We start from the raw sequence: 25307 nt of genomic DNA on the forward strand, positions 1-25307 counted from the left end.
GTTAAATGAAACACGCAACACCTCAATAAAACGTATTCGTTGTTTTAACATATCAAATAGAGGTTCAAATAGCGGAAAATGTACTTAAAACTGCAATTACACAAGCCGCAACAGGTCTTTATTGCATTAAAAAAACTTACAAAAAAGAGCAGTCGGGGGTAAAAGGCAGTTTTGTTAAATATGGCGCGATAAATTACAAATGCACAATTATTTTACACCACAATAATGAAACGGCTGTCGTGCCTGTATTGCTCCGGATTTAATAAAAAAATAACGATTAAAAGTATTAAACATAAGTTTAACCAGAATAACTAAGCTCATTTGAAAATACAAAAAAATAAAATGAATTTTGGAACAACGAATTTGCAGTTCAAATTTAAAAATCATCATTTACCGTTCACTAACTGGAAATTTTGACTTCTTCTTTTTCTCTTTTTTGATTACTTTTTCGGCCTTTTTTTCATTAACGACAGATGTGCTTAAATCGTCGTTTAGCTTAATGCCCATTTTTTCCAAGTAAAATCTGGCAAGGTCAGCAACTTTTTTCTCTTCTGGGCTTTCATTTTTTGTAGGGGAATTTAATTTTGGAACTTTCGAACTTAATAGGTCGTCGTTGTTTGTCAGCTTTCGTTTCCCAGATTTCTTGGTTGTTTTGGAGGTTTTATTTGGCTCTACAAAAAGGTCCAAAGAGTCTGCATCGGAAGCGGCGTGGTTTAATCCACTTGTTGGTAGATTGCCTTCCTGCCTTTTATCTTCTTGTTTGGGGACATTTTCCACAATATAGTTTTTGACGTGTAAGTCTTTTTTAGACTGTTTTGCCTCGGTGGCAAAGCCGCTACTCTCAGGGGTGTTTTCGATAATGTCTCTTTTTACTTTCACGAGCGGTGGTTTGGAGTTTTCTTTTTTGGGTGACTTTACTTTTTTGGCCTTCTTTTCTTTCTGATGTTTTACCGGTGTTTTTGTATTATTAAGCGCGTCAGGTTCGGCTAGGTTAGCAACTCCTCTTTTTACCACAGAGTCGATTATATCGTCGACTGTAGAAGCCGACGAAACAGCCCCGTCTTCTCTTTTTACAACAGACCTAATCACCTCGTCAGTCGCAGAGTAAGAAGAAACTGCCCCATCCTCCGTTTCAAGCCCCACCCCAGAATCTATACGCTGAGGCTTTGACTTGCCTTTCTTCTTTTTTGCGCTACTTAACACTGGTGATTCAGCTTCTTTTGTTTTCACCTTAGTGTTGGCTAACGAATCTTTTTCTGTACGATTAGCAGCAATAATGCTAAAAATGTCAGAGCAGTCAGGCAATTTTGGAGGTATTCCGCTATTGCTTGAAAGGGGTTCGTTTTCAGAGGTATGTGCTTGAGAAAAAACTGTTTCCTCAATTAACTCTTGTTTTATCAGTTTTTTAGATTTTTTCTTCGGTTTCGAATCTTCCACGTTTTGTTGTAGGGTAGTAGCAGAGGTCTCTTGCTTATCTTTACGTTTTTGCTCTTTCTTTTTCAGTTTTTCTTCAGCTTTAAGAAGTTTTTTCTCCCTTTTTATCCTCTTTGCTTCTTTCCGCAACCGTTTTCTCTCTTGTTTAGCTGCAACATCATTCTCATTGCACTCCAAAGCAGCAGAGGTTTTACTGGGAGGTGGTAAAGGTTCTATGTCATCCTGGTCAACTTCAGTGTCATCCACAACTGCACTTTCGCGGTCTTCGATGCCACTGTCTATTTCTGCAGCTGGCGCTTCTTGTTCATTACAGCACCTGAAATTCCGGCAAAAGTGGCAATTGGTTATTTTAACTGTTTATGATAATAATCAACTACATAAACTGTTTAAATATCTAAAATTAAATTTACATTTTAGAGGTTCGTAAATTCTTTTAGATGTATACCCTTTTTATTTGCATGAATGGCATACTTCTTATAATAATGAATTAGAAAGAAAAAACACATGCTTTTAGGGCAGGAAGCCATGAGTTTGGTCTATTTGCAATAAGGGTATAAACTTTAATTTAAAAAATATTTCCAGCTCATTAGCATGTGCTGAATTTTCCTAAAGAACCCTAGTTTACATTATCAGCATGACATGACAGAAAATGAAATCCACTATAGTTACTGTAGTTATGGCCGGTAGCATCATCAATATAAGCTCATTTGTTACAAAACAGACATTAATGACTCCCAAGGGCGAGAAAGAAGTGTCAAAACCAACTGTTATTTTCAATTTGACATCTAACAAGTCATATTCATGCACACCCGGTTGAACTAAAACGCTGCTCTTGCTAAGAATTCGCAAAACATTTTTTGCTGGTCACATAAGTGACGTTAGAAACCATTTCTGCGACAAAAAATCGTCACAGTTTCAGTAAAACGAACTTGCTCGTGTACCCCAAAATTCCTCTACACATGGGGTAACGTACCCTAGTTTGAGCACCCCTGATATAATCGCCGACTGCAGTAGTATACACGGTTAGATTTGAGATTGGTTCTGAGAAGTATTTCACCTAAACTTAAGAAAATTGCGTAAGCAATACAAAGACGTGACTCATGTTAATTAAATTTGAACTTATTTGTGCCTAATGTTGTTTTGTTCACTTACAAAACGTTTGGTGAAAATAATTGGGTCGCCAAAAACTCGCTATTATACCTAACAAGCTTAGTATGTGGGAACCTACGAAAAAAGGTTAAGAAATACTGTAGTAGATCACATGAAAGTGTTTACCTTTGAAAGACCCCAACAATAGACAACAATCCATGTCCATCATCCTCCAACTGTGTAACTCTGAACAAGATTTCTCTTCCAATTTGAGTTGAATTGCTTTGGGCTTGCGAACAGTCAACTGAGCAGTAGAAGAAATTGTGAACCAAGCATCCAATCATCCTCTTCTCTATCTTGTTCACAACGCCCTGAAATACATTCAAAAGTTAAAGCGTAACAGAAGTTAGGCTCTAATGCAGTGATTCCAAAACTGTGTGCCGCGAAACTTTTTGTAATTTCGGAAAATAGAGTATTTGTATTACTAATAAGCATACACATAATTATTTTAGACGTAAACACGCACTATCCATTACAAATTAATAGTATTAAGACATTAATATATAGTTTGTCGTGTATTAAGGCGATTGTAAAATTACTCTATTGTTGTTCTGTTAAAAGTGTGACACGAAAAATTTAAGATTTTTTAAGTGAGTAGATACATGGTAAATAGTTTACTAGAGTTAAAAAGTAGGTTGGGTCTTGAACATATATTAAGTTATGTTACAAAAACCAAAATATAGCAATATTAGTTAAACAAAGTTTTTTTTTTTAAGGTTAATTAGTTAAAAATTGGACACTGCATAAAACATATCTTTATTGGAAAAAGGTAGAAATTATCTAGTCTGGATTTAAAAAAATATATTACAAACAGGTTCATTCTAGGGATTGAATATGGCAATATTTGTTTTATGATATAGGACAGGGGTGACCAACTTGCGGTTCTTCACCCAGTTATATGTGGCTCTTACATTCATGTCGCACTTATGATTTGATTTCGATTTCCTATGGTTAAGTAATGGATTATTGCCGGCTCTAACTCAGACTGTTTGCTTAAGGCCATTGTATTTTTAGTAACACTTTTGAAACAAGATAAACACAAAAAAATATGCCCTAGTAATATTGATATAGGCATATCAAGAAACATGTATTTTTACACTCAATGCGGTGTATCTCCTTCTAAATTAAAATTTTCTAGTTTTAGCGAAATAAAGGCACTCTTTTCACGCTTTCTGCCATCGCTTTGTGGGAGAGTGTAAGAAATGGTGGTAGGCCATTCATTTCGTTCCATGTGTGTGTAAAGTGTTGCTCTTTGCGGTTAACCAAGTAACAAATGCGGCTCTTGGCATCTGATTGGTTGGCCACCCCTGATATGGGATATTAATTTTATTGGTGTTGGCATTTCAGAAATACATTTTTGTACAGTGAACTTATTTGTGATTTAAACCTGGGTATGAACATTTTACTTAGGTGCAAACCACATAAGCTACAGACTAAATTAAGGTAACCTTTAGCGTGTCATTCAACTTTGGCCTGAATACAATAAAATCCGATTGAATGGTAAAATGAACACTTGATTGATCTGTCAAGATGGAGCCGTAGGGAGAAAGCAGCTTGACATTTTGAGGATCAAACGAAACAGGAATTCCATCCAATCTGAAAATTATAATAGATGACATGGAATAAGGTTAACAGTTAACAAAAGTGTATATATACAAATGTAACAAAGATTTTTTGTACACGGTATATATAAAATATTCGGACATACTTTTAATTATACTATTTAGATATCTATGAAGATGCTATAGAGTACAACACAGAAGGTCCAAGCAACATGCTAATGCCTTTAGTTAAATTTTTAAACTACTACAATTTTAATAAATTCCATCAATAAGCTCACATTAATCATGATCTTATATAAAGCATTCAAAAATATTTTTTTATGCCACAACAGACACACTATTTTTTGTGCCATAAATCAATTGAAATTAGCATACTGTAGGGGTTACAAATTATCTTCGAAGACAATTCCTTATGTATTTTTTTCTGAAAAATGAAAAGGTCCTTGTAGGACACTGAAAGAACCAAATGTCCTTCTATTTGTGTGTTGTGTTTTTTGCTTTACTTTTCTATAGAAATTATATTCCTATGTGACTTTTGGCATCAGACTTAGTAACACTAATTTTTAGAAACAGAAAGAGTTTTAGGCGCTCTTTCACTATTGTACGTAAAAATTGTTAAAAAAAAAAATTTCTTAAAATGCTGCATACCACAACGCATATTGTTTGGGTTAGGGTGCGGGTTAGGGTTTGGTTGAGGGTGGGTTAAGTTATTATTAATAATAGGCATAATATTACTTGACCCACCCTCGCCCAAACGCTAACCCTAACCCAAACAATATGCGGTATTATTATTTGTTTGTTTTTGCATAAATTTTCACGTACAATAGTGAAAGAGCGCCGAGTTTTAATCGGTTTTTGATTCGTATAGAAAAATTGGTGCTTGTACATTTTTTCAGGTACAGTAACAAAATCAGTCGTCAAAAATAAAATTGCAAACTTGCAGAAGAAATATATTAACACTGAACCCACCAGCACCCAACACTAACCTGTACCCTAACCCAAATAATGTATGTAGATTTAATAATTGTTTGAACACTGTCACACAGTAGGTATCTAGACAAGCGTCAAAATTTAAGGCATAAACACAATACCCATGATGGTAAATAGAAATTGCCTCATTTTTGGGTAATATACCTAAAAAAACAAGGAGTGATATATTCTTGAAAGTGTAAAATCCATTTAATTGTGCAATGAAAATATGATAGACCTAGCATCCTAACTTATTTACATCTAAACTTTATACAGTTGAACTCTTTCATAAACTTTAACATTTTTCTAAAGGATGCATAATAAAAAATGCAAACTTACTGCTGGTCGAATTTTTGAAGCTTTGCATTTAGCACAGAGGAAATAGATTCTTTTATTTTGCCCAAGTACGCCGCTGGTAGAGCTATCTTGCAATCATGCTTTACTACCTCGAGTGAAGTGTTAACCTGGGCCACATTGGACATCGTGTCGTCAAACTCAGTGTTGACGCTCATTTTAGAATTAACGTAGCACTTTTATTCCAATATCTGAGCTATTATGTGAAACAAACAAAACCACGTTAAAAAGCATTTCAACACTTTGCGATATAACCCAGTGTTTGCCTCCATGCAAGATAACATATGACGTAAATTGACAGCTTTGGTTGTAATAAAACAAATATTCACGCTTCACTTGTTGTTAAAGTGGTAGCTCATCTTTCGGATAACTCAACACCTGGTCGTAGCTTTTACCACGAAAAACAACTTGTACTATGCGAAAAGGTACAGTCCCAAAACACACTTAATCTGTATTCGATAAACTAGCACTTGGCCGTTTCTCTTTACACAACTTAATCCACCCAAACCTAATCGTATTTTATCCCGCCGTGTTTTTTTGTTATAAAAGGTGGTCGGCAAAGTCTAGATTTTTTTCAATTGTCGAAATTAGACGACGATATTGCAAATAAAACACATTTATATTATATATATATATATAATTATATAAATTGCTCACTTGGAACAACATGTATCGACTGGTTTTAGGAAGAAAAAAGACGCTTTGGGATTTATGAAAAAAAGAAAGAGAATTGCGTGTATGCGGCGCTAACCGCCTCAATGCGCTTAACTTAGTTGTTTATCATCGCAAACTCGCTTGGCTCTATTTTTACATATCCGCAGTTTAACAAATAGCTTTAAATTTCAGTGAATCAGGGGTTAAAATCAAAGTTTGTGTTTCCATGGCGAATTGGCACGCCTGTTGCTTGTTGTTGTTGTTAGTCAATATCAGGGGACTTCAAAAGCGTCTTTAAAATTCTTTTAACTTTACAGATTAAGTGATGACTAATTACATTACCAATAATATAGCCTAGCAAAATGTGGTTGGTTGGTTTAACATTTTTTTTATAAACGCATGATGCATATGCGTTTATAATCATACTGTTTTAAAGTTGACTAATTATATTGCTACATCTTAACATAACATCATTAATTAGCTGATTGTTATTGTAGAGGAATGTACACATAGGTTTATAAAATGAAAACGCGATCCAAGGGATGGACTGTTTGGGAGACAACCGAGTTGTGCAATGTAATAGAGGAAAAACAAATTGTAGAAAAAATTATGGGAAAAGGACAGCGAAACCAAGCCGTTTATACAGAACTTACAAAAGAATTGCAACAGCGAGGAATAGAATACAATTGGTTGGCATTTAAAGTTTTGATAGTATATACTTTGTGTTAAATTGAAACTTTTAGTACCGGTAATTTAGTTTATTGTAATGGATATAAAATACGTCAGGTTTTACCTAATAATATTTTTTTACCAGTGAACAGATAAGGAACAAGTGGAAAAACTTGAAGGCGCAATACCACAAACAGCTGAGACTGGTGCAATCTGGCGATGAGGACTCAACATATCCTCACTTTGAGCAACTTACAAGATTGCTCTATAGAATGCCAAAGTCACCAGTTAGTTGTTTATTATATGTTTAATAAAATTTTCAAATATGGTTATTTGATTTTCGATTATGTTCTACAGGCAATGGTGAAGGGGGGAATAGATAGCATACAAGTTGGGCAAGGTAAGTTTTCTACAAATTTAACTATGACAGGGCCTAACTATATATAGCAAAAAAATCCTAACATTATGCTGGAAGGCTGTTATAAATTTCAACATTTCTTATGATACTAAATGTAGTTAAATATACTTTTTCGGGAAATAATTAATCAAGTGGTCTCTGCCAAAAAGAAATAACTAAACTATTGATACATCAAATAAATTTAAAAACATTCCTATATAGCACATATTTACCTTACTCTATTTTATAAAGCAATGATGTTCTAAAATGATTATTTTTGATTACAGGTACATATGTGTTCAAAATTGAAGGCAAGCATTATTTTTCTTTCAATTTTTGAAACTTTTACTGATCATGCATATTCTTTTTTAGAAAGTGATTGGATGGTAAGCGTTGATTCCCTAAATAAAACATCAAAAGTATCATTGGTATTGGATGATGCCTATTCGGTGCCATCTCAAGAATCAACCAAACTGATTTCTGCATCACCTAATGAATCTAAAAACTCATACCCGAGGCCATCTCAAGTATCGACAAATCCTAACTTAGAACAAGCACTCACTCGCCCGAATGCTGTAACTTCATTCAAGCCTACAACTGCATGTTCTAAGAATGATCAATCTCCAGTATTAACTTATCCTAATGTTGAACCATCTCTGAAACCAGCACCTGTGAATCCCAAGGCTGTACCATATCAAGATCCAGCACTTGCTTATCCTAATGCTGGATTATTTGTGGAACCAGGCACTGCAAATCCTAAGGTTGTGTCATTACTATCTCATGAACAAGCACAAACAAAGACTAATTGTGTGCCATCTTTGGTGTCGGATGATTTTAATGCTCCGTCGTGTGTGAAACTAAACAATCTCGCTGATAAGCAAACTCAAGTACTATCCAATTCAAATGATGAACCATCTCGTAAGGCAGAACCAGCCAATCCTTTAGTTGTAAAATATCCTGTAGCAACTAGTTCTTATGCTGTAACATCTCTAGAACCAGTCAATCCTGCAACTGGACAATTACAAGTATTTATCAATTCTGATGTGTTGCCATCTGTAGAACCAGCTAATCCAATATCAGAGCCACTTCAAGTATTAAGTAACTCTGCATTGGGGAAACCTACATCTGTGAAGTCCCTAAATCCTACTTCAGGTATTGTTAAAAAGTCCAACCAATTTAGTTACTTTCTATACATGTATAGTGTTGGAATTAATACTTTGCTTAATTATGTTGCTTGTATAATAATGCCCGAAGTTTGTATTAGACATTGGAGAAAAATCTGCTGGAACAGCTGGTAGCTCCTCAGAGGAAGAAGAAACACAACAAGTATTAAAACGCAAAAAGCAGACGGGAAGAAAAACAAGAAGCAAAGCAGGTTTATATTTAGTTTTGTGTATATTGTAAATATCGTCAATCACCTAAACTAACATTGTTATTTTACAGTACGATACGATCAATCTCTTCAGCATTTGGTAACAGTATTTCAGGCTGAAGCGGAAAAAGATCGACAAAGTAGACGTGAAATTGCAGACCAAATGGCAAAAGTTTTAACCGAAAGCATTTCGCGTTTGATTCAATTCCATACCCAACAATCCACATCAGGAACGTAGTAGTAACCTATTTTATATACACTGTTTTTATTTCTTAAATTGTTGACATCTGTGTGTTAAAATGAACCTATAATGAATAGTGTTTATTTTTTATTATAAAACGCACAATTAAAAAATAAACATAAATGACCTAAAATATTTGTGCTATGTATTTGCTAAATGCTGAGTAAGTGCGCGTCTAATGGATTTTCCTTCCAAGTCTTCAAAATCATGTGGATTGCTAGAATGAATAGATCTTATGTCGTCAAAGCTATCTGGTATTATTGTTTTAATTTCCGTGTTACTTCTTTCACAGAAGTTGTGCAGGGCACAGCAGGTAGATATAATAAGTGGGGACAAGTTTATGGATGCCTCTACTTTCTTGCCCAATATTCTCCATCTTGTCTTAAGCCTACCAAAGGTAGTTTCCAAAACGATTCTTGCAGAATTTAGGTATGAATTGAAGGATTCCTTTTCATGTGACAAGCTTTGTCCAGCATAAGGTGTTATAAGCCACGGCAGTAGAGGATACGATGAATCACCAAGAATTAAAAGTGGAACCTGAACGTTTTCCACAGAAATAGGGGCCTTTAATAAAAGAATTGATTTGGTGAAAATTGGTTTATTAATTAATTCCAAAAGGTTTATACCTTGGGTAGTTGTCCAGCATGCTCATACAGCCCAGAGTTCTTTAAAACTGTGGAATTGTGAGCACTTCCAGGCATGGTAATATTTATGTTACGGAATCTGACAAAAAATATTTTTTTGATTGATTTTAAACCGTGTTTATATATATATAGCAGCTTACAGAAATACTTACAGAAAGTTATCATCAACCACAACTTGCAAGACCATGGATTCCCAACCAGCCCTATTTAGGAAATCTTTTCTCCCTTCTTCTGGGGCTGCTACTGCTATGTGAAAACCATCAATGCAACCCATGACCTAAGAAAAGTTTCATTTTATATTTAATAAATTACTACTAAATTAGTACAAAAATTATGCTTCTTACCTGTGGAAAACAATATCCAGTGTTGAATCTTATTGCTATATTTTTTGCTTCTTCTTCATTTGGCATGTAAATGAATGCTCCCAACCGCTTAACGATTGCTCGACAAAAACTAAAATAAAGTGTTTCATAATTTAAAATTGATTACCTTTATTTGCAATTTTTTAATTTGTTATATTTTTCACATTAGTAACAAAACTGTAAATCAACTCCTACCGGTATAGGCAGTTGTATACTGAAGATACGCTAACTCCAAAGTTCTGGGCAACTTTGCTGTACGATGTCAAATATGCAAGTTTGTAAATAGCAATTGCCATTCTTTTGTCAGCAGGTATGGGTTTGCGGATTGCTTTGTCATCTAAAAACAAAAAAGAATAAAAAAATACTGTAAAACAGTAAATTTGTATTACTAGCTACATCTCACCAGGTTTTATGTCTTCATAGACGAAATCTAACAGTTTATAAAAAGCTTTTTTTGTCATTCGAAAGTTGTCAATCCATTCGGAATCCGTAAAATTTTGAACATCTGACTCCCAGTATGATCCTGTTCTATAAGCAAGTACTAAAAAGGTCAACTTTCTGCTAGTAACAATAAAATTTGTTTCAAAAAAATTTCACATTTTGAGATATTACAAACAGTAAAAAGCAGTAGAACATAAACTAACATAATGTTCAATGCCAGTTGTTTCTCTTGAATTTTCTCAATAAAAAAACATTTTTCAAACTTGAGGTAATAGTTTGCTTTACCTTTGGTACATCCAAATCCTCCCAGTTCTTTTGTCGATTTGAAATCTTATGTTTGTAGCGGTGGAGCACAATATGCGGTAGCGCTTAAGCTTGCATTCAAGCTCCCAGTCTGACATCAATTGCACCATGTCAATAACGTATTTAGTAATAAAAAGCAAACCGATGTTTCTTTTGCCACTTGCTTCCATTTTTTTGTGTTTCTAATTTCATATAAACAAAACAGTGGTTTTGATTTTGTGACAATAACAATTATACCTATGGGTCCTATATGCTTGTAATGCTTATAGTTACTATGCAATCAAAAGGAGATCCAACTTCCAAGCCACCCAACCAGACTTGGACAACTAGATTTATTTTAGCTTTTTAAAATTAGATTAAAATTAAAACTATAGCATTTCAGTTTTTTCAAATTAGATCATTTTGAGTTTTCTCAAATTAGATTGGAATTAGAATTACCTAATTCTTAAAAAAACGAATTTGAACTAGAATTTAAACTAAAATTACATTTTATTATTCACAATCAATTACATTTAAATCGAGAAGTATTTTAATAGGAATGTGCATGTCAATTATGTGTGTGCTAATTTTTAAGCATTTTAGCATAGCATATGGTTTTTAGTGCGTGAAAATTACGTTTTAACTAAAGAATTTGAATTCAAATTCTTTATTTTCACTAAGAGACTATAAAAATGTCGTTGGACAAAGTAGGATTTTGGGTAAAATCCGAATTAGATTAGAACTAGAATTAGAACACACAAGCAATTGGCAAATTAGATTAGAATTAGAATTAGCCGCATTTTACTCTAATTCATTGAATTAGAAAATTAGAATTATCTAGTTGTCCAAGTCTGCACCCAACTAAGTGTTAAACGAGTTTATCGTTCTGTTCTAGTTTGGGGTATTTTACCTATGTAATAATCCGCTCAAGCGAATCTATTTCCTGACGTCATGAAATTGGGTTAATCTTGTTATTGAATTTATTCTTTAGAATTGTTGCAATGCCAAGTCACTCGCCCAAAGAGATTATAATTTAATCGCTTTGGGCTCGCCTATCATTTTAACTTATATAGGTTGACGTTAGCTGCAATAAAACGTAACATTTGTTAAATAATTTAGTGTGCTGATTTTCGCTACAGGCACTTAGCCTACCATCAGGAACGTATCTAGGGTTTCTATTTGAGGAGGTCATAATTACGTGACGTCGCAACTCCGACATAAAGTAACGTCAAAATCTGACGTATTTTTTATATTTAAAATATGGAAAACACTCGCGTGCTGCGTTAAAATTGTCTTTGTATAGTTCAAGTTGCCCGAATTACCATTTTGTATGGTGCAATGCACGTCGACTTCATAACGGAATAATTTCCCTACCGGAACGATAAAAAATTCTTACCAAAATGCATAAAAGTTTTTAGAGATCAATACAGAAAAACTACTAAAACAAATTGTCTCGAATCAGAATAAAATTTGAAAAAGCTAAACTGGTTTCGTGCGAAAAGGTTTCAAGTTAAGTAAAAACATATTTTTGAGGTGTATGGTCACTCGCTAGCCCCTGCCTTGAGCAACCAGCATGATAATAATTAGGTAAACTATAAATTGTTATATGAATTGAATGATAAAGCAAATTTGTAGGCTACGGGATATCTTGCACACGGCCCCAAGCGAACATCTTGACTCATTATATGTTGGCGCCATGTTGTATAGTGAAACGGTGTGGTTTCGTAGGTATAGGTTTGATATGCATGACAAAGTAATAGAAAATAGCAATACTTAAAAAAATCGCACCTGAATGGGTAAATAATTCGAATTGCGACTGTGCTTGTTTTGTGATGGTAATTTTTTTTAACTCTTCTAGTTTTTGCTGCTTGGCTATCTATAACTTACTGTTGCTCATCAGTCGCTAGGCGATAAACCATTACATTATTTATTCTTAATTCCGCGACAGGGCCATATGGTAAACAAGGCTAAATCTTTGTGCAAGTCAAGGCACCTCGATCCATGATGTTGAAAAACATCGCAGATGTTTGCAATCATGGTATTCGTTATTTATCCACCCAGGATTAAAGCTTAAGTTGTACCTGTTACTGGCACAACATCATGATAGAGCAGAGACGTAATTACTTCGCATGCATACGATCACCCAACCATTTCCAACGTGACGTTGTTTTCAACACTTTACATTGTTGCTACAATGTGCCACTTGCTACTGTGCTGGATTAACCATTAGGCTACAAGGCGATAGCCTTAGGCCTTGAAAAAATTCGGTCCTCAATTTTTTAACGTTCAAGTTTTGTAAGGCTGATAGTGATACAGGTTTAGTACCGTACTAGCATAGTACATTTTGTGCTTACAAACGAATGACTGAGTCGAGTTAATACGTGTCTTATGTGTTAGTGAATAAATAAAAAATATTAAGCATTTTACGTGCTTCCCCAGTAAACAGCCTTAGATCTACATTACCTTTTATCCGTCCCTGCGTGTAGCGTTGCATGAAACCTACCTCCACGACCGACAACTGTGGTTACGCGTTAATAGTTCATTTTCGTTTCAAACGTTGCAGGCGCTGAAGCGCATTTCGCGTATAGAAACGGAAATTTGCTTTATCACGTACTTTTAGCTATTTATACTCCACAAAAATTTCGGCACCGCTAATCTAACCTTTGGGAGAACTTATAAGTTCGTGACAACTAGGGATGCACAAAGTAGAATCCCAAGGTATTCTAGAATAATAGGTTTCGAATCTAGAATAACGAATCCAGAATAGCGAATCCTAGTATATTTTTATTAAATTATTTAACCTCAATTTTGTTTGGGGTAGGGATTAATCTTAATCTACCCTACAGGACCCACAATCACAACAATAAATCGCCAAACAATTTTCTAACATGTGTACATTATAATAAAAAAAATCTCCCATATGTTCAACATTCTTAACAAAGTTCTGTCATTTGAAGCAGTTGTGTAAACTGTAATATGTCAACTGTCCAGGTTGTTGCCTGAACTTATATTTTAGCCAATAGTGAGTACAATGCAACACTGCACACAGAAGTCTTAAGCAATTCGGTCCTGTTTTTTTCAAGCATTGTTGGGTCTTGGGGCTTATTTTTTACTAACGTGATCTGTTATGCAGTCAAATAATGCACTGCAAAGAATACAAAGTTACTATTGACTTTTAACGAATTTTTGGCAATTAAACTGCGCATAACTGCATAACCTCACTGAATATTGGCCTAAAGTTGACCTTAAGTAACCCTATAGCGCATTTTGTGGACGGCCAACACGTTTTACAACGTAATGTTACTTTTGCAACTTAACGCATTTAGGGAAATTGCGAACTCCACACCAGACATTACACGTTAGCCGCTCGCCCAATAACGCTTGATTGACACTTAATTATTACACGAAAGTTATCGCGAGACGCGGCAATTGGTCGCCCGAAAACGCTGACATTGCACTACCAGGTTACATTTAAAGCAACTGTAAATTGGTCGCCGCAGCGAGAGGCCAACTTACCACACGCGTTTGTGCAAATAGGCGCGACAATCGGCGGTAAAACATTAAATTATATCGGTTCCAATTACCCGAAATAAACGGCAGAATTGGATTCGAATCCAAGGATTCGATATTCTACTTTGAACATCCCTAGTGACAACTAAGTCTATTTTCACCCGATGCCATGTTTAAGTCTCGTAAACAAATGTTTTAGCGCGCAAGTCAAGAATTACTGCAGGAAAAGTAATTTGAAAGTAAAATTATCAACAGGAAACCAGCCTTGGCTGCCGTTCATAGAACGCTTTTCACCTGTTTTCAGGCTAAACTGTCTAATGTCTGGGAAATTGCAGGTGACTGCCCAAGTGCAGAAAGAAAAACAATGCACTTTTGTATTGACCCAACAACCTTTTGGCAGAACAAAGTCGTATTCAACGAAATAAAATTTGTTGCATTCATGCAAAATCCATTCACGAAAGTGACCAGGTGTTTTTCTATGTGCAGACTGCTCGCGGCTATTGGTTTTACAGGGGAGTCGAAACTTTACGTCTAAACGACTGTAATAAAAAAATTGGCGTGCAAACCATAGTAATAGGTGTAGGCCTGTTAGTTGTAGATCAGTTTGACACTACTTATAAAACAAAAGCTGGATTTACTGTTTCCGTCGTTTAAAGGTATTAAGATAGATGTGGTCCATTGAATGAAAGAAGTCGTATTTCATTAGTGAAGAAACATTTTTAACAGCTTTCCACTTTGATTGACCAGAAGGAATGAGCTTTGTAATAAGGAGTTTTAAGGTACGTTATTTTTATTTTTCTTTAAGAAACTTAACAAACGAGGCGTGACAAAATTAAGTCTGACCGCTGGAAGCTGCAGCGTTTAAATTTAAGCAACGCCGTAGGAGTTTTTTGTCATAGAACCAAACGTCATCTCATTGTGCGTAGTCCAAAGTTTTAAAAGTAACGCAAGGCTAAAAGGTATAATACTAAATAAGCAAACTATGTTTGTTAGTTTATTTGGTACCAAAGAGCGTACTGTGTCATAACCCTTAAATAAAACGTAGATCATCGCTTTTCGTGACAACTAATGCCAAAATGTTATTGTTTTATATGTTTTTAATAACACCACAAGAGTTCGGTTGATAGAGCCTAGTCAGCATGACAGAATGCGAAAGCGGTTCTTTGTATCACAGATACGTAAATCGAAAGGTTTTATAGCCTTCCAAAATTGACGACACCAATACACGTGTGACGCTATCTAAGTGGCTTAGCCACCGATCTAAAAACTTGTTACGGAATATTGCGTTATTATACTTTTCAGACGGATTGGAGATTGGTACGTCGATTAAGTCAAAACACATCTTTGAAAGTGACAAAGAGTAGTATGGCCAAAGAGGTAATCGATCCTCAAAATCAATACGAAGACGCGAACATCACGCTCCCGGGACAGTATTGCTTACAAATCGGCTCACCTGGACCAAGCCAACTGAAAAGCGTGGCAAAAATGATGCAAGTAAGTTATATGTGTGCAAAACAGTTCCCAAATATATCGATTGTCCCAATAAGTTACCCTGGTGAATGGCAGGTCCCCGGGTTTACTACAGCAGTGTTGCAGTGTTGTTTTGACTTAAGTCAATGACTTGAATTAGGCTAAGTCTTTCGAACAAATGACTTGGGTTGAAATAAAGTGTTTTCTATAAGCACTTTTTTTTATAAAATTGAGCTATTTATACAAATGTGTGCACATAAAATACATCCCTTGCTAAATGTTGCGTTTGTTATTTTTTTAGTTCAGTCTTTGCTTATAATTATAAGCAATGACTTATAATCGTACAAGTTAAAAAATTCTAATAGCTTAACGTTTTTTGGGGGTACGTGACTTGAAGTTGACTTGCTCTAGTTATGACTTGACTGGGACTTGACTTGCACAACTGATGACCTTGACTGGGACTTGACTTGTTATTTATTCTAAAATACTTGACTTGGACTTAATGTTTTACAAATGACTTGACTGGAACTTAAGTCGTTTTAAAATAACTTGTTTGAGAACACTGCACTTTTGTAAAGATTTCAATCTTAGCTGTAGGCCTGCCTCCCCTTTTAATGTAAGTACTTTTCAGAAAGGTATGATTTCGTTGGCGAGCAAACCACGCAACGAGGAGGCCTTGCAATACAGTCCTTTCCGAGGCAGTTACTTTGTTCGGGAGGAACTGGCCAAATTTCTGACCCGGCAATATGGTTAAGTCGTTGACAAGTAAGACGCCAACACGCACATTTTACATGAAAAGTTTTATACTTGAGTTTTCAATATTGCTTTTTTTTCCCTTGAACTATGATACATATTGCACATCCATGTACAAAGCTTAGTACCGGTAGTAGGTGCATGTTTTTCCGTACCAGTATATCAGTGTACCATTTTAATTTGTGCCATACGTGGCCAAAAATAATTTATTATTTCAAAAGGTTAAACATTAACGAATGTATTGTAAAAGAATAATTTTAGGACGTAATAAGAATAACAAAGTCCGTACAGAAAGAGGTATCATTTCAAACGTTTCGAATAACTCTTTATTCATTTTCAACAAATGTTCAAAACGTCTTACTAAATTATGCTTCCAAAATATTTTTAGGAATTACAACAATTGTATTTTAGGGCAAATTTATTCGTTACTTGTGGGGCAACAGCGGGCCTCGACCTTCTGCTAAAAACGCTATTTGGAGGCGAACACGTTGTCTTTATAGAGAACCCAACTTATATGATCTTTGCCCGACAACTGATAAGAGAAGGAAGGGTAAGAATCATGTTTTTTACAGGTTGAGCGGTCTCAGTAAACATATTTATCCCTACATGGAACTAATTTAAAAATGTTTGTACGCATGCCATCTTTTTCACTTGAGATAAATGTTTTTAATTACATAAATACTGGTTCTAGAACAGTGGTTTCCAGCCTTTTTTGTCCTGTGCACCCTTTTAGTCGCTATTTCACTCTACAAATTTAGTTTGCTAAAATATCGTTTACATTATTATTTTAAAGTAATTCTCAGAACAGAAATTAAACTCTCGATTATAAGCTCTGTAGTCTATAGCCTCTATACGGGAACTTTCTTTTTCTCATCTCATATATGACAAATGCAGCAATAACACAGACAACCAGTAAGAGAGTAATATTGTGACACAAATTCCCGCCTACATATTACAAAATCTCCCTAGTGGGGAATCCGCCCTGGTTGGTAACCACTGTTCTGGAATATACATAAAATTGTTGCATAGCCGCCTTTTTTATATAGGCTAGTAATTTCTGCTGCTGAGTTCAATCTTGCGAATAAGTTACCATGATCGGCGCCACTTGAAACTATTCGGAAAATTTATTGACGACGATTGATAGGTGCCAGTTGCTCACGTTTCAGTGGAAGAAGACGGAATGAATCTTGATGATTTGGAAAAGCAGGTCCTTGACCTTCCCAGTATCGAACTGACGCAGCAAAGACCCTTCAGAGCCGCTGTCTATTGCATTGCGACTCACCACAATCCAACCGGTTGTTGTCTTTCGGAAGGTATATAACATACAGTAAACAAGTCATTTTGAAATAACTTAAGTCCCACTCCAGTCATTTGTGAAATAGTCATTTTGTGAAATTGCAAATGTAACAAAGTCAATTTCCAGTCCAAGTCATCAGTTTCCCAAGTCAAGTCCCAGTCAAGTCACACTGAGAGCAAATTATCTCTAAGTTGAGTCACTGATATTAAAATAAAACAATACTTTTTTTAAATTTACAAATTAGTCCGATTTGGAGCAATAAGTTAACTAAAAAATAAGAAAAAACAATAGATAACTGTCTGACTGTTTTAAATGCAACATTGAGGTTTCACAAAAAAATGTTAAATAAAACAATTAATTTCAACCCAAGTCATTAGACTCCATTAAGTTTAAGTTAAGTCTTTTAACTTAAACTCATTAGACTCCATTAAGTTTAAGTTAAGTCTTTTGTGCAAAATACTTAAGTCAAGTTAAGTCATTTTACCAAAACGACTAACGTCAAGTCAATTTATTAACTTATGTCATAACAACACTGGTATACAAGCAGTTATTTTGCTACAATACGTGTTCAACTTGATGCTGTACGGCAGTTTATCAGACAAGCACTTCAAACAAAAAAGTTGCGCTTAACTCGGCTGCGACGATTACAATTTTGTACAAATATTTTATGTTCTGGTACAGCAAACCTGCAGGTCTATATCTGCGCGGTACCTCGAGACCTGTTTCGTTATTTAGGCACACTATATGCACTGATCTGTAATGTGGCTGTATAAAATCTCAAAGCCAAGAAGGTCGAGTCAATGTTTCTTTATTGTTTTAGCAAAAAGCAAACGACTTGTGAGGCTTGCCCGTGATCACCAACTATTGGTGATTACCGATGACGTGTACAATGCGTTGCACTACGAAATCGATCCTGCCGACCCGCAAAAGTTTGCCTTCGCACCGCAGCGCCTGTTTGCCTACGATGACCCCACAGACCCGGATTATAAGGGTAAGTGTGTCGCTTAGAAAGCTAATTTAATCAAACTAATTGATGTACGTAGATCGTGCAATTTTTCAGCTCAGAAACAATTGAATTAAATTTTGCCATTAATAATTAGGGTATACCAAATTTGAGTGATATACTATATTACTGACAATATATATTTCGGGGGGTTATAATATTTACGTTGCATGTTGTCTGAAATTTATTTCAAATTGTTTCCGCCCGCTTGGCAAATCTGTGCACGCCATAAGCAATCCTATATATTGCCAGCACGGCTGGAAATGCTCTACGTCCGAGCGTTGTCCAATTGGTTGCTGCCTAAATGCTAAGTCCATCGACCCTAGTTTGGCATTGATGACAATAAAACGCTGGCAGCATCACATTAAAACTTAGAGGCGTTATATTTACTGTCGTTGATATCACCCCACGCAGGCAATGTGGTGTCCAACGGGTCGTTCGTCAAGAGTGTGGGAGGGGGAGCGGGGTCTTGTAGTTTTTTTAAACTAATTACAGTGTAAAATAAATAAAAGTACATTAACTGGTAATGATACAAGTGCATATAGAAACGTCTTAATCAAAGTGATGTCGATTTACTCCACTTTTTTGGCTTTAAAATACAACTTAGAGGTCTCTGTACTTAAATTAACTGTCGTTAATATCGCCCTACAAAACAGGCAACGTGGTGTCCAACGGTTCCTTCTCCAAGATCGCGGGTCCCGGTTTGCGGCTGGGCTGGTACGAGCTGCCTACACGAGTGGGCGATCTGCTGAAGGAAACCTACTTCGTGTACAGCGGCTCTGGAATGAGCGTCTACCTCTCCAACGTTATGGCAGAAGCGCTGGCCAACGGCGACATGAACCAACACTTGTGTGTGGTGCGAAAAGAATACAAGGTTTGCATCGGTCGCTTGTAACCAGGACTGCGGAGTCAGACTCGGGACTCGAGTAATACTACCCGAGTCCCGAGTCCGACGTGCACAGTACGAAATTTCGAAACTGATAGTGCCGCAATCTGTAAATTGTAAAGGTGGAATAGAATATATGGTTGAGTATTTTTAAGCATGTATTGTGGGTGGAAGAATTATATGACACCCCTTTAGTGGATTGCTCTATATCCACCTTAACTAAGTTACGTAAATGGGTAAGATGTAGACTGTAGAGTCGGACTCGCACATTTGGCCGGAATCGGACTCAGATTATTTTCAACCGACTACGCAGCCCTGCTTGCAACCTATCGTTTTTTTTTGAAAATCTCGTCGTCCCACTATTCTATGGAATGGGTTATATAAAACTTGACATGTAACCTGTAGAACAGGAATCGGTAACATTTTTACACGTCGGGCCGCTTTAAAACTGAAATTTTCAACGGACCGGACTTAACAAATGTTTATTAAAAAATTTACCAATTGTCCAGTAATGGCCACTTTAGTGGATTGCTCTATATTAGTGTTTCCCAATCTTTTTTACACTAGTGCCCCCTTGGGCTCAGTATTGTTTCATATCGCCCCCCCCCCCCCTCATCTTGTTTTACAGTAAAGAATATATTAATCGTTGCCTAACATAATATTGTCTTCACTTTCGTTTCGATAAGCTGTTAGTCATATTTTAGGTTGTCTAACATACATTCACTATGGGAATTTATAGATACATTAATTCAAAAGTCAATAAAGTTAAAAAATTTTAAGGACCTCGTCTGTCCACGAATCAAAGAATAAAGTTGTTTTCAGCACCTAGGGGACTGTTTCTAAGAAGTTTATAGGTCAAAATAAAGTTACAATTTACAATAAAGTTAAAATTTTTCAATAAAGTCAAAATTTGTCAAATTATGGCATTTGACAAAGTTTTTGTGTTTCTTGAGAGTAATTTTTGTAAAAATCGTCGTGGAAGCATTGTTAGTCAGGAACTGCGACACAATTAAACCATATTAACCCAAAAAACAGGCAAAATGTCACAATGCCCACTTGGATCAGAGGTAACTTTTATCGCAAGTTGTCCATTTTTTTATTTATTGTTACGTATTTAAATAATTCTTATAAAAACACTTTATCTTCATAAACATGGTCTTTTCGAAGATCATCAATTTGGATTTTAGAAATAGCCTACTGACATTCTGTAATACAAAAATGCCTATGCAAGCTAGATCTATCGCCCAAAAAAACGATGCACTTTTTATAATCCATAAAACAACTTGACTTTGCGACAAAATATTACGTTTGGGTCTGAAATCGACAAAATATTATGTTTGGGAAACTGGCATTAATTTAAGGAAGAACTGTGGCCTCTACAAACAAGCAATTTCGTTAGGTTAAAATAAAGTTAAAATTTGATAAGAATAAAGTAAAAAAGTTTTTTTTGTAGGTTGAAATAAAAATGGCCCTAATCATTACCAGGAAAATTTGAACTTTCTGCACCAAGATTTCAATCAGGGGTCGGCAACCTTTTCTAGTTGCCAACCAAACTCAGAAAGGTCTCCGTTGGCCGCATTTTTTCATCCATACTACTAATGAAAAGTGTAACAAGGCTACTTTGAGGAAACGCGTTAACTTTAATAGATGGTGTAGTGTTTGTTAATATTTTTAAGTCCGGGCGCACCTGGCGAGCGAAGCGAGCGCGATTTTTAATACGTTTTCCGTTTTTCTGTGACGCACTTGGTAGCCTTCCACGGCGCAACGGTAAAGAAGCGCTGATCTAGTCCAGAAACAGCTTCAAAATGTGTAAACAAACTGGACGTAGAAAGATCATTCGTGCGAAGCGCGAAAATTTTTCGACCGTACTAAAGGTAAAATAGTCAAAAAGTATTTGAAATGAACTCATGTCTAGTTGTCAAAGGGTCGCGGCTGGTCGAATCCGGCGGCGACAACTGCTTAGAATATACAAACATTTTGCCGCGTCTAAAACGGTGAAACGCAACAGCATCCAACAACTTAACATAAGAAAGCCAATTATTACGTAACAATGGTCGGCAAACTACTACAATTTCGCAGCACGGAAGTTGACTTAAGGTTAAAAGTTACCTACAATGCTGTTTGTTACTATTTTTATGTGAACCTTTTACAAAATTTTGTCATCAGTACTTTCATGTAACGCCCCCTTATGTGCGTTCAGCGCCCCCCAAATTAGAAAAAGACCCAAAACGCCCCCTTGTAACTCGCCAACGCCCACAAGGGGGCGGTACCGCCCACGTTGGGAACCTCTGCTATAAACACCTTAACTAAGTTACGTAAATGGGTGATGTAGGCTGTAGAGTTGGACTCCCACAGAGTCGGACTAAGATGGTTTTCAACCGACTACGCAGCCCTGCTTGCAACCTAACGTGTTTTTTTTAAGCTAGTCGTCCCACTATTGAATCGGGTATAACTTAACATGTAACCGGTAGAACAGGGGTCGGTAACTTTTTTTGCACTGCGGATCGCTTTAAAACTGAAATTTTAAAACGGACCGGACTTAACAAATGTCCAGTAAAGAAAATAACAATTGTCCAGTAATGGACATGTTAACTTTCATCAAGAAAAACCTTTATCCTGTTTTTCTGCACCATCTAGAAGTACGTAATAAGACAACGTATAGTAACGCCATAAACACAAAAAAATAAACGTACGAACGACAGGCCGACACCGAAAAAAGTATCGACATACGGCCGGTAACAAACTTGAACAAACTTTCTTTCTACCGGTGGTTGCCGACCATTGCTGGAAAACTTGTTATCTGTGACCCATTTTAATTTACTAAACTCTTTAGCTATAACATCTGTCAATAACATCACTTTTCTTGTTGTATACTTCTGCATCAATTTCTTGTAGGAATGTGCAACTTACTTAGTGGGTGCGTTTTGCATTAATTTAGATTAGGGGTTCTTAAACGAGGGTCCATGGACCCCTTTGGTGTACGTGGACTATAGTTTTAAGGGGTCCCGGAAGGTCCAATGAATCAGTGTCGATTTTAAAAATTATGTTTCATATTTTCGCATCTGTTCAACCTAAATCAGCAGGTTTCTAAACTATTTTATTTTTCCATGCAAACCGAAATTATATTTAAGGCTTTAAGTTTAAAAAAGTAAGAATCCCTGGTTTATATAATTGTATAACTTGTGTATAAATGACATAAAACCGTATACGATTCGGGCAACAAGTTTTCGAATTTTATGATGCCATATATACAGCGTATACAAGGGTTGCCAAAATTGAACGTTTTTTTCAGGAACGAATGGATACACTTAAATCTTTCATCGACACCAGGTTGGCAAAGTTCAACGTTTCACGATCGGACCCAAAAGGCGGCGTGTTTTTGTGGGTCGTTCTACCGAAGAGTTTCGACGTTACTGAGCTTTACAAGGAATCTGAAAAGACCAGTAAAGTTACGTTTCTCCGCGGAATTAAGTGAGCATTGTGGTTATTACGCTAATGTTCCTATTTGAGAAGCTTGTTGGTAAAACATAGTCGAAGGCCCAATTCTCCTTAGTCTTAAATCGAAATTCTCGTTTACAGTTTGTCTTAACGTGTTGAAATTTATGCAGACACATGTCTTTTCAAAATCACAAAGTTGTTAAATTTTAATTTTACGTTCATTTTTTACAATTAAACGTTAGCCAATTGTAAAACGAATTGTAGAATACAAGTATACATAAGTAGTTCCGAAGTACAACTGTTTTAGGATAAAGTGAAATAAACGCTAGTATAGCGTCGAAAATTATAAGACCAATTTAAATTTAATTAGGCCATCCTAAGAATTGTACCTTAATCAAATCCAGCTAAGTGGCAAACATGTACCTTGTACATAAATAAAAAAGGTGTTATTAGGTTATTTACGGCTTTATGGAACAAACCCACATATTTAATAATAATAATAATAAAGCCATAATATTGGATAACATCGACGTTTTATTATTCACAAACGTCATCGTCGTAAAAATCCAATACAAACCACCCTACATTTATAAGGATGGAACATGAAATGTCAAAAAAATAAAAACGAAGCAAAATTAACCCCCAATTAATACAGATATTTCCTGATGGAAATTTTGATTACCGTGCCTTCAGATTTTGGATACTGTAAATTCGCCTTCAGGAAATGGTTATAGGCTAAAATCATTAAGTGTCAGACAGCACCGCATTTTCTACTGCCAATATTTTTAGGCGGTTAACAACTGTTAGAAAGTATTTAAAGATCACCACAGATAGCCTACATGACTTGTTGATGTTTTATAAGGACATCTGTCGTCGGTGATTTCAAGAACTGCTTACGGCTTAGCATCGCCTTTTACAGAGCCGATGAGCTTCGTATTGCAATGGAAGGCCTCTATCTCGCCATTGAAAAACTTGCGAAAACAACTACGACACATCAAGACTGATCGTACTGTATATAGACACAGCACTACTTTGTTATCGTGTAAAAAATAATGATTTTTATTTTATGCAATTTTCAAAATGACGCTAAAGCATATGTGCGTGTTTTTAGAATCCGTAATTCAGTTCCCATACTGTGTTTTTAAATTTAGTAATTGCATGCATATCCTACCTCACGAAACAACATTTCTTGCAACGTTTGTTATTTTGTCGATATGAGTCTAATCGCCGTAGTTGTTATGCAAAACATCGCTGGATTAATTATTGCAACTTATCTGAAACTGTCTGCATTTTATTTGATATGTGTAAAATCGTCTGTAAACTAAAGATCCATAATATAAATGTCGTTAACAAGAATTATTGTTGTTTTGAAAATTTGTGAGTACCGGTAATTAGGTTTTTTTCGTTACCTAAAAGTTTATTGTTTTTTTCTAATTACGAACAAAAAAAACAAATATATATATCGATGCACGAACGATTTGCGTTCCGATACTTTACACCAGTGTTGTTCAATCAATGTAGCTTACCCTTGAAACAATATATGAAAACGAAATTGCTCCTAGAGGTCTACAAAGCATATTGTTCTTTCACCGTCGAATAAATAAAATATAAAGTCGAACGTATGGAAATATCTTAACAAAAACAAAATGAAATGCCAATTTAAATGCATTTTGTTGAATCCTGTCAATAAGCGCCATTTGTCCTTTGCTCTTGGTTGCGCTTTTAATGAAAACTGTTCACAGCGCAGCACAGAAACGTCTCGCGATTATGATGTTCGTATAGTTGTGTCTAGTTTTATAGAAGCATTTTAAGTAGCGGAAAAGCGGATACGCTGAGGAATAGTTGGACAGTAACCGACTTCGGCAGGCAGGACGCATACTGAGAAAAAGCAAAATTTTGCAGAACGTTTAAAGTTTAAACCGACTTTTTTCTATACACGCGAAGCAAACAATTGCAGATGCTCGCTCTATAAACGTTATGTCAAAGGAAAGAAAAAAAATTACAAGCAAGTGTCTGAACTAACAGTTAATCGCACCATTAAAAAATATTACTGGGTATAAAAATGTTGCGGAACACAGAAAAGATTGTTAAAATCTCTTGGGTGGTCAATCATGACAAATTTCCCTCACCCGCCGTAAGCTTTTGTCTCATTGGAATTACCGATTTTCTATTGTATACTCATGCTTTTCCACAGTGTTTAAGTTTTGCTTTGCTTGCTTGGTTGTCCCCCTTAATTAGGCTTGTGTGGTGCAATATTAACTGAGATTTGAAACATAGCTTGCTTTTTTACTTCAGTTTTGGGGTTCGTTTGATCCAAATCAGTTAGTTGCAGTATAATATGTAGAAAAATGGGAAACATAAGAATTCATGGCGCTCTTTCACTATTGTACGTAAAAATTGATAAAAAAAAAAAATTCTTC

General features: G+C 35.7%; 2 protein-coding genes and 1 pseudogene across 3 annotated transcripts; 2 read left to right on the plus strand and 1 right to left on the minus strand.

Moving 5' to 3' along the window:
• Nucleotides 1-5710, minus strand: LOC146166644 (uncharacterized). Its single transcript, XM_083389356.1, has 4 exons — nucleotides 5454-5710; nucleotides 4032-4179; nucleotides 2710-2894; nucleotides 1-1750 (listed from the first exon to the last, which is right to left on the minus strand). Exons 1-4 carry the CDS (start codon nucleotides 5624-5626, stop codon nucleotides 391-393), a joined length of 1866 nt encoding a protein of 621 aa, XP_083245482.1. The 5' UTR covers nucleotides 5627-5710; the 3' UTR covers nucleotides 1-390.
• Nucleotides 5711-6644: 934 nt separating this feature from the next.
• Nucleotides 6645-8923, plus strand: LOC146166645 (uncharacterized). Its single transcript, XM_083394926.1, has 6 exons — nucleotides 6645-6811; nucleotides 6937-7078; nucleotides 7149-7191; nucleotides 7561-8340; nucleotides 8453-8563; nucleotides 8632-8923. Exons 1-6 carry the CDS (start codon nucleotides 6645-6647, stop codon nucleotides 8796-8798), a joined length of 1410 nt encoding a protein of 469 aa, XP_083251052.1. The 3' UTR covers nucleotides 8799-8923.
• Nucleotides 8924-14736: 5813 nt separating this feature from the next.
• On the plus strand, nucleotides 14737-23891 carry LOC146166646 (uncharacterized; annotated as a pseudogene). The gene is made up of 9 exons (XR_014501554.1): nucleotides 14737-14819; nucleotides 15343-15534; nucleotides 16142-16275; nucleotides 16675-16813; nucleotides 17408-17576; nucleotides 18381-18551; nucleotides 19220-19437; nucleotides 22742-22920; nucleotides 23750-23891. The product of XR_014501554.1 is annotated as an uncharacterized LOC146166646 (transcript).
• The last annotated feature ends 1416 nt before the right edge of the window (nucleotides 23892-25307 follow it).

Source organism: Ascidiella aspersa, chromosome 1, assembly GCF_963924565.1.
Source record: "Ascidiella aspersa chromosome 1, kaAscAspe10.2, whole genome shotgun sequence".
NCBI classification, from domain to species: Eukaryota; Metazoa; Chordata; class Ascidiacea; order Phlebobranchia; family Ascidiidae; genus Ascidiella; species Ascidiella aspersa.